The following is a 13,811-nucleotide window of genomic DNA, read 5'->3' as shown; positions in this document are numbered from 1 at the left end:
AGATTTCCGGCTCTGACTACAGAGCCAGAACCCTCTGGACTAACCAGCCTGTTTCCACCTGCGTCTGTGCAGACACAAACTCTGGAGTCCTATAGGGAAACTTCAGGATGTGGGAACACTGGGGGGTTTACATCAGCAGCCTGAGCTCACTTGGGGCTTGTGCACAGGTGTGCATGTGTGTGTATCAGCAAACTTTCTAACCAGCAACAACTGATGGAGTATTGCAGAACTGAACCAGAACCAGAGAGGATCCAGTCTGTCAGAACACTGACTGAGCAGTTGTGACATTCTTATCTGTTTGCATCCAAGTGCAGATAAAATCCAGACACACTTTTACAGAGTTCTGTCAGCAGGGGGCGACCTGCACCACTGAAAGGTTCCAAACGGAGGCAATGCAGCAGACAAAAATGTTCTCTATCAGTGACCATGACCCTTTTTAGTTTACATGATCCAACACTTACAACATTCTGAAACAGAGTATAAAGTATTTAGCAGCATGGAAATGTTAGGAGAGCATTGTTGCACAGGAGAATTAAAAAGCTGGAATTCACTAACTAATGGTTACTGTTCTTTACAGGTGTTGGTAGAATCAGCCTGCATTACTTCTTACACTTGGAGAGTGGAAGAGCCTGAAACACTTAAAGTTCATGTGCTCTTTCCATTTTCTACAGCTGTGCGGTTGTCACCACTATGGTTGGAAATGATGTGAGTAAATCTTTTTCTTTCAAAAAATGGATAAGTGGGCGGAGCAAACTTATCCCAGCATCCCAGTAAGTTGCTGGGATGTGACTCGTAAAGGTAATACTGTAGTGAGTGGAAATAACAATCAACAGTCAATCAAAAAACACTCCCACCTTTTGATTTAGACCTTCAAATCAAAACTCAAGTTATGGGTTATTCCAGATAACACAGAACATCACATCCTCACTATCTTAAGTTTTAGAAGAAGTCACCTGTCAGCATCAGCGGGTCGCAGCAGGGGCAGCCTGAAGCTGGTGGCCCGGTCCAGTTTGGTCTGACTTTTGGTTCTCTTGATGGATCCTTTGAGGCGTTTGCTAAAGAAGCCCTGAAACATAAAAACATGGTTCGTCACTACAGCCCCATTACACCTACTTTGAAGCAACAAGATTAAAGCTGGAGACTAGCAGTGGTAGTGTCGAGTGGGCAACAGTTCACCAAGTCAGATCAGAAATCCACTGGTTCAGTGAGACTCGTGGTTTTATCTTCATGTTAAGATTAGTCTGCAGACTTTATGACAAGCACCAAATCAAAAAACATTAGGTCTGAATCACCACCAGATGGAGATTCATAAAGATATGTTTTTATAATTTTGTCTCTCATAGTTGAGGTATATGTTTAGACACAGTTGAGCTATGATAAAAACTACAGGCCTCCCTCATCTTTCTAAGTGGGAGAACTTGCACAATGGGTGCCTGACTCAATACTTTTTTGCCCCTATTTACAATGCATAATGATTTGGAACAACTAAAAAAAATACAGACAAATACTAACGTATAATGGCATCTAAATCAACTTGGTGAGAAAAAAAATTGCAGTTCAAACATATGACGCTCCTGTAATGTGTATCAGACAACCTGTGAAAAATAACAGATGTAACACGTAACACCTACAACCTGTAAAAATAGAGAAAAGGTAAACTCAAAATCAGATGTGTGTGAGCAGAGAGGAGGGGAAGACGTGTGAAGAGGTGTCTGGATATTTGAGAGGAAAATGTTGTGAAAATTTGACAATTTCAAGGCTACAAGTCTATCTCTAGAGATCTTTGTGTTTTTGTGTCCACTTTACACAATATTGTCAGGAGAATTACAGGCTGTGGTGCTGTAGCTAGCCTTCCTGGACATGAACGGAAGAGCAATAAATAAATACAACAAAAAACTGTCAGATAAACGACTCTGTAAAAATTTTAAACTAATTAAAGCAGATCTGCAGACACAGGGTACAACAGTGTCAGCTCGCTCTGTCGCCAAGTGAATGAAAACCGATGCTATGGTAGGAGATCCAGAAGGACACCAATGCAGACACAAAGACATAAATAACCAAGACTTGAGTTTGCCAAAAATATACAACAAAACCACAATTCTTCTGTCAGAACATCCTCCACACAGACCAGACTAAAGAAGAGTTTTTTGGTAAAGGACTTTATGGTGTTAATTACAGAAAAAGAAAAGAATCCGGCTCCAACATGGTGGAGGTTCAAAGAAGTTTTGCTTCAGCTTTACTGCTTCTGGCACCGAATGCCTTTACTGAGTGAAAGTTATTATGGACTCTTCTTGCTAACCCTGGTTGGTGAGGGTGGTTGCCATTCAAATGTTGACTGTTGGTTCCAACATGGCAACTGAATTGACTTCATTTGGTTGGAGCCAGAAGTAAGAAATTGATGATGTCACACTCGCTCTGTCCAGTTCTCAAATACAGTCAATGATCTGAACCCCATAGAAGCTGGAAGAAACACATCATAGCTACAGGAAGCACATTATTTCTAATCACTTTTCCAAAGGCAATAATCTCAATATTAGGATGAATAATTTTGTCCTGTCCATTTTTAGCTTCAGTGTGAATTTTTTCAGTTTTTTTTTTTTATTGTGTGCAAATAATAAAAACAAACAAAGAACAGCTGGATAACAAATGGTTTTCTATTGGAACAATTTTCTGAGAGAAATGTTACATTTTCTGATAGAAATAAAGGGTGGAGAGAAATCTGATAATGACTAACTGGAACGCCAAGTGCATATATTTAGAATAAAACATTCATGTTATCAGAATGGCGCAGCTACTCAGGTTGACACATCCACGTAAAAGGAACAACAAATGCACACTATCAGAATGGGATCAGGACGACGTGACACCCCCACCTTCCTGAGGAAACAAGGTAGGTCAGAGCTTCTCTGAAGGACAGATGACGGTCTTTCATATCCTCCTGACCTCAGACAGGGAGGGGGGATCACATGATCCAGCGGATAAACCAATCAAAGCTTTCATTGATCAGGATATCTGTCAGCCCAGGAAAGAGAACCTGCAGCCTCATTTCCTGAGATATTTATATCCTTAAACTCATGCCCCCTCCCATCATGAGGACTGCTCCAGAAAAGGTTTGCTGCTGTCATCTTGAATAGAGAACCTCAAACTCCCAGCAGTGACAGCTTTAAAAAATAACCATTTCTTTTAAAGAGTAGAAACTAAATTGAAAAAAATATATATTTTATTTTCTGTTTTCTTTTATTAGAAAATGACTCCTGTGACATGGGGGTGGGGGCTGTGATACTCACCGGAACTCTGAAGGGAGATGAACTGGGACTGTCAATCGCCACGCTCTTCTCTGAGCCCCCCAGCCCGGAGATGCTGCTTCTCCTCGGAGAACGCTCCGAAGAAACATCTGCAGACACAGAGACACATCACCATCATCATGACTGAGAATATCGGCGTTGTTTAATGTGATATTGGGGGGGCTGTGAAAACTCTTTGGAAGAGGCGGAGCTCATCACAGACATGAATGTTTTGAGTCAAAACTGACACCCCCACACGGCAACCTGAAAACTCCTGTTTCACAAAGTTTTTAGGCCGCCTGCAGATGGCGTGGTTACCATGGTGATACCTTGATGAAGGCGGGGCCATGGGGTTACACAAACCTCCCTTTGGAGGGTGTTGTAAATTTTCTAAACAGAATCATCAGCTCTGGTCTGAGAAGCAGAGTGGAACTGTCTCTTCTATTGATGATCTGCAGCGATAAACTCACAGCTCATGGTTTCTTCAGGCCAGGACGCCGGCTGTGGGGTCAGCTGAGGATCTCCGAATGATTTTTTTTTTAGCTTTTCTGGAAGCTGCAGATTTTTATCAAGCACATTTCTGACTTCAGGCCACCTCAACAAGGACAAGACTGTCTGAAAACAGCGGAAGGTCCCTCAGAAACTTACAGGACCCAGTGGTGTTTTCACACTTTCAAAGAACTTTTTTTGCAGATCAACACGGGACCACCTGAGGACATCTGCCGCTGCAAACACCTGCAGCCCCCTGCAGGGGCGCAGCATGCAGGGAGGGGGGACGGAGGGGTCCAGCTCTGCTGCAGGAGAAAGCCGGCTGCATGCAGGCGGCGTGCAGGTGCAGATACACATGCACACAAACACGGAGGGAGGCATGGACGCCGCCACTCAAAGCTGAAGCAGCATGCTGCAGGACAGCGGGTCACATGACACAAACACAGAGAGAGACGGTACCTCTGTCGCAGCTGTTCCCCATCATCTGAGGAGAGGACACACACACGCACACGCACACACACACACACACACACGGCGTCAGATAGAGTTCGCTAAAGCAAGCACCACCTTTCAGCCAATCAGGTTGAGCTGCAAACCTCCAACTTCATCCCATCAGCGTCCTTCTCTCAGACCCCTCCTACCCCACTTGTCCTCCCCCCCCACCCCCACTGAGCAGTAATTCCAACCATCCCTGCAGTTATTCAATCACTCCTCAACTGCAGCCTCCTCTTCCTCTCCTGTCATCCTCATCTCTCTCACTGCAGCAGCTCGCTTAAAGCCTCGTTACCCCCCCACCCCGGAGCTTTATCACTCCCTGAGCGGGGCGATTACTGAAGAAGTTTGTCTTCCTGACGTGCACTGCAGCCAATGTGTGTGTGTCTTTGTAAAGCAGGAAAACAAAAGAAAGGTTGCTCCTCCCCCTTCGTTGAGAAAGAACGGGGGTGTGCATCGGTGACAGGTGGGTGGAGCTCAGCTCCTCTAACCATGCAGATGAGGAGACTCCTGGTGAGAATATGAATCTGTCTCTGCTTGTTCTGACCCGGTTTCTCTACAGAGTACCTCCCCCCAAAAAACCTGGACAGGAGGTGGATCATCCTCTACCCTGGGGGGGCAGTTCTAAAGAAGCGCCAGAAGTAACAGACTAACCCGGAAAAACCTCCTTTAATATCACCTGCAAACGCCTCACCTTTGACCCTGAATGTGGGCGGGGCTGACACGGCCCAGTGACACTGAGGCAGTAGCAGAAGGAATGCTGGGAATGTTTGAATGTTCATTCAGGAGCTTCAGGGCAAAGGAAGCAGATAAAAACTCCTTTGTCTTATTATAGGCGGGGCTTGGGTGATGACATCAAACAAGATCTTAAGAATATAATTTGCTTGGAATTTTAGATTTTTCACAAATTCTCCTTTTTCTTTGGTCTGTGAGCCTCCTGTGTTTTTTATTCTGGGTCTGAATCAGATTTCCCTTAATTGCAGGGCTCATGTTTTCCAGGTGTGACAGACTCATCTGCATCCTTTACTTTTGGATATCTCTGGATTTTAACGTTCTGTAACTTCTGAATTTAAAAGGTAAATGATAGAGTTTGCCATCTAATCTTCCAGAATCCGAGCCAGACTTGGTCGTGGCTTAAATCTTGATTTAAAGGACCTATACCATGCTTTTCTTAAAGGGTAGCCAAACCCTAAATTAACTTTTTTTGGCTGTTGAGATCTATAAGTGGGGCTTTAAAAGTGAGGTCTGTTGGTCATTGCTAAATTTTTGCCAAATGAAAAAAAAAATGTATTCTTCAAAATATAATCAAAATTCCTCTGTGTGCTGCCCCCTACAGGTTGAAATTAGATATTACAGTTGAATTTTGTGATTGGTCAATCCATGTAAGTTTCAGGAGTCTGACATCATGATCTGCAGCTCCAGTAATGATAACAGTCCAGCCCCCAAGCCCCACCCCTCTGAATGGATTTTCAAATTTCGGCTGTGGGTGGAGTCAGCCTCCAACTTCCTGGTTTGGTTACCCTTTGAGTCTGTCAGTGTAAATTATATCGATATATATGAACATATATTACCCTGGGCACAATAAAGAACAAAATATTTATGAAATACGAGTTATTTTCGTGAGTTTTTTCCAACCTGGAAGTATATGCCTCGATCTCGGAGGCCCCGCCTTTCACTGCTTGTAGGTTCTGCCCATTTCATGATGTCACCCTAGAGCCAGCCTCGGCATCGCGTCTGCTCTTCGCAGACGAAAACAAAAAACATCTTAACTTTTGCAAAGATTGCCCACACAGTATATCTGCCTTTAGCAACACTGGCCATCGCTACAATGGTTGTAGCTATGGTTGGCAAAGCTAGCGACTGATCACCGCTAGCTGAGCGGCAAAGTTAGCGGCTGATAACTGCTAACTAAGTGGAGAAATTGGGTGTTGGTGTTAGACTGGGGGGCTGTGCTGCCAGGGCAAACTCTTCCTGAAAGGAACTGTTCTCAATTTATGACATCAGCTCGTGAGAACCCGCCTGTTTTCATGGGTTAGGAGGGGCTGGTGCTCAGAGCGCAGGTTTTCATGGGAATGCTCAGAAATGCGTGAACGGATCAAAATACCACTTTGGAGTTGTGTATAGTGAGGAATGAACTTTATTATAAACTTAAAAGGTTAAAAAGTTGATTTTGTATGTTATAGGCTCTGAAGCAGAGGTCGACCTTGCTGACCAACAGAAGTACTGCACTGTCACCGAACTGAACATTTCCCAAAACCTCTGTGAGAGCCTGTGTGACGTGTGAGATGTCACATCCTGTCAGCTGCTGCTCAAAGCCAGTCGTCTGAGAGCACAATGACTGTTTTGTCATGTGAAAGCAGATACACAGATTAGCTTTGTCAACAACAATTCAAAGAATTTTTCCTCAAAAAGAAACTGGCTTTGTGTCGCCACCTCTTCACTTCTAACGAGCACACACACATACACAGACAGAGTGGACCTGGCTGAAACTGGACCGTGATTCATCCCGAAACCTCAAATACCAGTGAGCTCTGTCCCTCTGGCACCCCCTGCTGCTCCACCCCTCTCTTTTGGATTTTTCTAACATCACCAGGACCAAGATGCAGCAGTCTGACCACAGTTGTGACACTAAACACAGGTTTCTCACAGATCTGTGCCTGAGCGGCCTTATCACAGCCGAGTACGGAGCACAAGACTGCCAAAAATAAAACAGCACTTCGGTGACACCCCCGCCCCCAAAACAAACTGAGATTTACTTTAAAGCTTACCTAATGATGCTGGCCATTTCATCAAGTTGTGGAATCCTTAAACTCTAACAGCTAACAGGAGAGATAAATGATAAACACTAAAGATGTTCATCCGGATATGAAGCTGACAGAAGAAAGGAAAAAAGGTTTAATCACTGATTTCAGGAACAGGCAGCCCCTCTGGACCCACATCAGTTCACTATGAAACAACAAGGTGGTGAGTTTCAGATTTAAGTCAGTATTCATTAAGCTCAATTAAATAATCCCACCTTACAATAAGAATGAATTAACTTACTTTTTTCCTCCTGTGGGGTTGAATTTTGTCATATCCTCTGGTCTACAACCAACAAACTGGACGTGTCCATCAATCGAAAGGTGTGCTTGCTTCACCCATTTGTGCTTTTTGTAAAATGAAGGAACTCAAAACCCACTCCAATCCCCTTTTGATCTACTTTCAATGCATTCCCAGTAGAATTTATTACTTATGATTATGTGGTTTTTAGCCCAAAAAAGAAAAAGTGTTGTTTTCTAGGACCAAGGGTGTATTCAGACTGAAGAAATGTATGTTGGTCTGGACCAAGCCCATTTAATTAGGTCCAGATCAAGTCCTGAACCTTGCATTTGGTCTGTATTTAGACTACCTTCTACTGGAGATTTCAGTTTCAAACTAAAGTTTGTAATTAAAAGTATACGACTAAAGATCTCTTCAGTCATTGGCCAGGAATTACGGGCAAAACAACGAGAGAAGGAACAATGGAAGTCCTACACTATACAATCCTTGTCGGGGAAGTTCACTTATTCAGACTTTATTTTTTGCTGCCCAGTTTTGAACGTCTGTATTAATGTCAGGTATAACACCTTTCTACTGCTGCTTTGATACGGTGGAGCCATGCTGCAAGGTGGTTATTCAGGAGACAACGGCAAAGGTACGCCGATAAGTCGTCTTATCGTTGCTTCACGTTTGTCTGCAGCTTTTCCTACTCTGTTTACATCCCATAATGTCCATCTACGGTGGCCGTTTTGGTTCAGTTGTTCCACTCTAAGCATGGAGCGAACCAGAGCTCAGTCCAATCGGAAACAAACTAAGACCATCTCACAAGATGGATCAGAGAGCGGTTCCTGGTTCCAGACCAGAGTCAGCTTGGGTGTATTCAGACTGAAAATTTGCCCCAGATTATCAAGGGAAGAGTAGTTTATTAAAAATTTGCCGCCAAGTTGTGGGCGGGACTGTTGGTGTGGAGCAACCCCGCCCCCCTTCCTGTCTCTGTTGCAGAGCCCAGCAGGGAGCTTGTGGCCCACCCTGTGTATTATTTGTGTCATAAATAAGATCTATTTCAAATGTTTTCTTTTTTTCTGTTCCTGATTAATGACCATTTGAACAAAGAAATATTCAGAAATGCAAGTTTGAGCTAATTTCCTTGATACCATCATGAGAAAATGGCACAAAAACATGCTTAAAATACCATTATAATCAGAATGGGTCTTTAAAATTCTAATTTACAAACAAAGCAGATGGGAAAAGCTGCCTGCAAATGAGCCTAAAGCAAACTAGCAAGTCTCATGACCGTTCATCTAGTGGACCCCCAGTTAAAGGGACAGAATCAAACTCAAACCTGACAGGATGAAAAACAAAATTACGATTAACAAAGAGAGAGTGAGAAATGATGTAGAAAACAAGCAAAACAGATGTTTAGATATGATTATAAATACTCAAATTTGTAAAACCTCTGTGCTATTTGGTATTTTTGAAAACCCTCACATCACAGACTTGGTTATGGTTATTTGCATGTGCAGGTGAACCTACGCACCCACATCACTGCTTCAGGGTGAGCCGGAATCAGCTGAATTTTCTCTCACATAAACTGATTTGAGAATGGTGCAGTTATGCAGATGACACTACCTGTTACACATAACCTCAGACGCTGGGTCTGCCTGCCGTGATTGGCCAACAGGTGTGTCACACAGGAAACCAGACAGCCTGAACGGATGTTTTCATGTCCGCTGGTCCCACTGTTTCATCGGACCAAAGGGTTTCTGTGCTGCTGAATCAGAATCAGAACTAAAGTATATTAAAGGAGTGTCTGTGTACTTGATGAAAATCAACACTCCTAAATAAAGAATACTAGTTTCTTTATGTTCTCATTTTCAGAGGTTGTAGCCCTCATTGTTCATTCAAACTTTAAATCTTTGATGAATTAGCTGATGCTTGACACACCTGTGAAGTTCTGTCTCTGATGTCTCACCGAGCATATGCAGACCTCTGATTGGAGGACTCTGATTAACTCACTGAACCCTAAAATATCCAGGAACCAGAGCGGACACGAGCACCTGTTACCGACAACAGCGATGTCGCGAGCGCAGGTTCACAATGCTTCTGGTTCCGGTTCGGCTTTTGACAGAACTTCGGCTCTTAGCTCCACCGCGCGGCTGAGCGACCGGGACACGGACACTTCCCGTAACTTCACGTGTGTTTCACAACGCGCGCGCGCGCCCACAAGAGCGACAAGAGCCGAGCCGGCACCCGAACCCACCCGAGGATACAAGTCCGGAAACTCACCAAAAAAGTCCATCAGAAACGCGCTGAAGTCATTATTCCGCCGAGAACGCGCCCAAAGCGCGTTCACGTTCCCACTCGCGCCTTCAAAATAAAAGTCCCGACTTCTGAGCGCTGAAACTCGCCTTCAAAATTAAGGTGTGTCACCTGAGACTAAAGCAGTTTTCCTTACAACTTTTTCCCGAAAATAGAACTTTAATGAGGAAAAGTGAAGTGGTGCTGAGAAAAATAATCTCAACAATGCAGTAGAAGCTCAGAAAATCAGACAATTTATGTCAGATAAGTCATATAAAAAGTCCTGTCATATAAGAGAAAACACCAAAACATCCTATCTGAAAGAACAGACCAACATCCATTCCCACAATGCTTTGCAAGTGTAACTTGATAGTCTGTGATGAAATCAGAGAATGATAGAGGACACAGATATGCTTGCTGTGAATTCCAGTTTTTTTCCTCCAGTGTTTTGTGGTTCTGATGGACTAACACAGCAGAACTGATCTGACTGAAGACCCAAACCTTCACATTCAAACACCACATTCATGCTGATTCACTGTCTGGATGCTAGCATGATGCAGCAGGAAGCAACCTTTTTGTAGTTCACTGTCATACATTTGTAGTTTAGCTGCATGGTCAGAAAACCTTGGGCAGGAAGTGCCTACAGGAGCAGATGCAGACAGGAGGCGATGAAGACGAGGAGGAAGATGCACTGCAGTTAAGCAGCAACGCTGTAATTAGAGCAAACCCACAGCGGCTAAAATGACGCTGTGGCTGCATTCAGAGGACAGGAATGAAGACGAGGACACGCTGCTGCATCCTCACTGCTTTCTCTTTCCATCACTCCACAAAGCTGCACAACCTCTGCATGCAGAGATGCAATTCACCTCCTGCACAAGTCTCTTCTGCACAAACCCAGAATTAGAACCAAACCAGAACAAGCACCGTCCAAACCCAGCTGGTTTGTAGGGCGCATTAACACCTACGTGACCCCCACCTGCTGCGGGTAAGAAGGATTAAATAGGGAAGGGCAGGAACTACTCAGAAACCTGGAGTCAAAACCTCTGATCTTAGACCCAAATGAAACATGCCTGCAAAACCAGTCCTTGGCAGCAACACCCACGGGGGCAGCTGAGGTCAGTTCCCCCCTCTCCCTGTGGACAGAGGAACCAGCCAGTCTATGCACAGAAATCCCCACGCATGGCAGCTGCATCCAAATGCCTTATTTAATGAATCAGCAGAAAGCAGCAGAGCTGTACCCCGAATGGGACGGGTGGAAGTCCCTCCCCAGAGCATATGAGAGCTGGACAGAGTGACCCCTCCCTCCCTAGTGTTCCACATAGAAAGCCAAAATTCAATAGACTTCTATAGACAAATAAAGAGTTATTACTCAGTGATTATTTTTGTCAGAATTACCATTCATGCTCTGATTATTTTCCTAACTTCTTCTTGTTAATTCTAATTATTTTTCATGATATTTTTTCTTTATTGCAGGTTATTCAAGGTATAAACTGACCAATCAGACGCCTCAAACGCATGTGGTACCCGCTGGCCCCCACCTCTCAGATTGAGACAGATTCTCCTAAGCCCGCTTTCATTGGAAAGAGGTGTGGACTTCCAACAAGCTCACTCATGCTCATGATTAGCGACAGTCGTTGCCATAGAAACGTTGACTCAGACAGACTCTGACCAATCCCTGTCGACTGGCTCCAAATAGTGTATCTGTATCTCGAAAAAATGGTGACTAAAATGATTAAGCGTCGTCGGAGGTAAGGCATTTTCTACAGGTGACGTCACAACCACTCTGTCCATCTCTATATACATTCAATGCGTACCAGACAATGCAGAATAATGGACACAGTTAAAAAATATAACCTTTTATACTGTATATAAAACATTTACATATAAAAATGAATGTATGTCACGATTTTGATTGTAATAACTTTTCTCGGGTCCTCACATCCAGACTGAAGAGATCTCACAATGAACACATCAGCTAATTTTAACACAAAAACAGATGACAAAAGCAACATATAAAGAAATGATTAAGAAAATATGTTTGTGTATTAATTTATATTTGTTGATTATTATTTAAAGATTGTGAAATGTTACATTTATACAACCAACCAAATAAACTTCAAACTTCAATACAATATACTGTAATGTACACAGCATTCAGGGTTACTTCTTAAATGTAAGAATATTTTTGCATTTTACAAGAAAATATAGACATTTCTTTTTCCTAAATGAATATTTCTAATATGAGCAGCTAATGAAAGCGTCTATCAGCAAAAAAAAAAAAAAAATGAGGGGCAAAACGCCATTTTTCAAGAAGAAGAAAACTGGACTTCCTGTTTAGGCGGAGCTTCAGAGATGCTTCCTGCTGACATAGAGGAATCAGAGAGAATGACCTCCACGTGAGGACAGTGGACGCAGGACATTCAAAGGAGGTGTGCCCCCCCCCAACATTGATTTTGTGTTGCATTCAAGAACACAAAGTCAGACACGGCAGAGGCGGCGGCCGTCTGCGGTCGGATCACATCCGCCCTTTTGTTACTAACGTAATCCCTGCAGACTGATGGCTTTGTGCTCACACACGCTCATGCACACGCACGTGCATGCCCAGATGATCCTGTTACATAAGCGCTCTCTCACCCGGCCCCTTGGCGCCCTCTGTCTGGAACTCTGGGAACGGGCCCTCTGAGGGGACGCTGACGGTTCTGCGGAGGCTCCGGGCCCTTGAGGTCTCAGCGGGGGGGTCCTGAAGCTCTCCTGCAGCCTGTATGAAGAGAGAGAGAGAAAGGGGTTATAGTGTGCACTGTGGTGTCTGGAGGATGATACGGGCGGGGCGGGGCATGGCGGGCTCGGACCTCGTCATCCTTGGGAAGCAGGATGAGCTGGCTGTCGGTCAAAACGCAGAGCCTCCTCTCCCAGGCGGCGACCTTGGTGTATGGACTCTGACCGCAGGAGAAGTGATGCGCTGGAGGCCCCTTCACATCTGTAGACACACAGAACGCACAGCTTGAAAAAAGCTTGAAGTCAAATACAGAAAAGAGGTTTCCAAGAACAGTTGTGAAAAAGTCAGCTGAGAGGATTTTAAACTTTCATCCTTTCATAGTCGGACCTCCCAGTTGTTGTTCCTGTTCATGGAACATAGAGACAGACCTTGTTCTGAGCTGACCCAGGTAACTGCAGGTCACCCCCCAGCCCCTGCTCCAGCAGAGGGAGCCACAGGACCAAACACAGGCTCAACCCTCCCAGGATAGATGGAGGCTCTGTGGTGTCAGCAGACAGAATCTGAGAGCAGACTCCGCAGGGGTCAGGGGTCACATGGCAAAAGAGGAGGGGCTGATGTTTCACCAAGCTCCCAGCAGGTCTGAAGCTGGGGAGGGGGGCAACACACAAGAAAGTACGCTCTTTGAATGCACGTGCACGCATGCGTGCACGTGTGTGCATCAATGTGCATCACAGTCCTTCACCGCCGCACAACCCAAACAAAAGCCTGCTCTGTGTAAACCGGCATCAGGTTAGCAGACGATGCTTTCACTGCTCAAAAGAGTGTGGGAGAACTGGGTGCTTGAGTGTCTGTGTACACACTTTACTCAGACACACGAGCACACAAATCCCAAATACAAGTAAACAATTGTCGCCTGGTCTGAGCTATGTTTTGTGCGTGTTTACAAGTGCTCGTGTGTGTGTTCATGTCTGTTTTCGAATGTGTGTTAATGTTTGTGGTTGTGTTTTCACCTCTGTTTGTTTACATATATTTGTCTGTGCATGTTCACATAAATGTTTGTGTGTGTGCATTCACACACGGTTGTTGTGAATGTGTTCTCCTATGGGTGCTTGTGTGTTCACGTTTGTGTCTGTATTTGTCAGCGAATTTTAACGTATGTTTGTGGTCTTTGATGACATGTGTTTGTGTGTTCATATATGTTTGTAAGTGTGTGTTCACATGTTTATGTGTGATCATGCATGCTTGTGTTCACAATTATGTCTGTGTGTGTGTTTACATATGCACATATGTGTGTGTGTGAGTGTGTTTTTGTGAGTTCATATGTGTGTTTTTGTCATCAAGTAGGTTTGTGTTCACATTTGATTTTGTGTTTCCATGTAAGGAGATTTTTCATTAATTTATGTATTTGTGTTTTTGTGTTTGTGTATTTACTTTTTGTGTGTTCAAATAGTGAATGTGCTTTTTTTGTGGCTACATATGTGTTTGTGTTCACATGTTTATGTGTATTCAGATAT

At 44.0% G+C, this 13,811-nt stretch overlaps 1 protein-coding gene across 1 annotated transcript in view; it reads right to left on the bottom strand.

Moving 5' to 3' along the window:
- The window catches only part of rasal2 (RAS protein activator like 2), a gene marked incomplete in the record, with an annotated part of 45,845 nt that overhangs the window by 14,334 nt on the left and 17,700 nt on the right, over window positions 1-13,811 (bottom strand). The window contains 4 exon segments of the mRNA XM_036216278.1: window positions 954-1,066; window positions 3,288-3,394; window positions 12,216-12,339; window positions 12,431-12,558. Coding sequence (XP_036072171.1) covers window positions 954-1,066; window positions 3,288-3,394; window positions 12,216-12,339; window positions 12,431-12,558 — 472 coding nt within the window.

Source organism: Oryzias melastigma, linkage group LG17, assembly GCF_002922805.2.
Source record: "Oryzias melastigma strain HK-1 linkage group LG17, ASM292280v2, whole genome shotgun sequence".
Classification (NCBI taxonomy): Eukaryota; Metazoa; Chordata; class Actinopteri; order Beloniformes; family Adrianichthyidae; genus Oryzias; species Oryzias melastigma.
The sequence above is the reverse complement of the archived record's forward strand: the minus strand, read 5'-3'. Positions and strand labels throughout refer to the sequence as shown.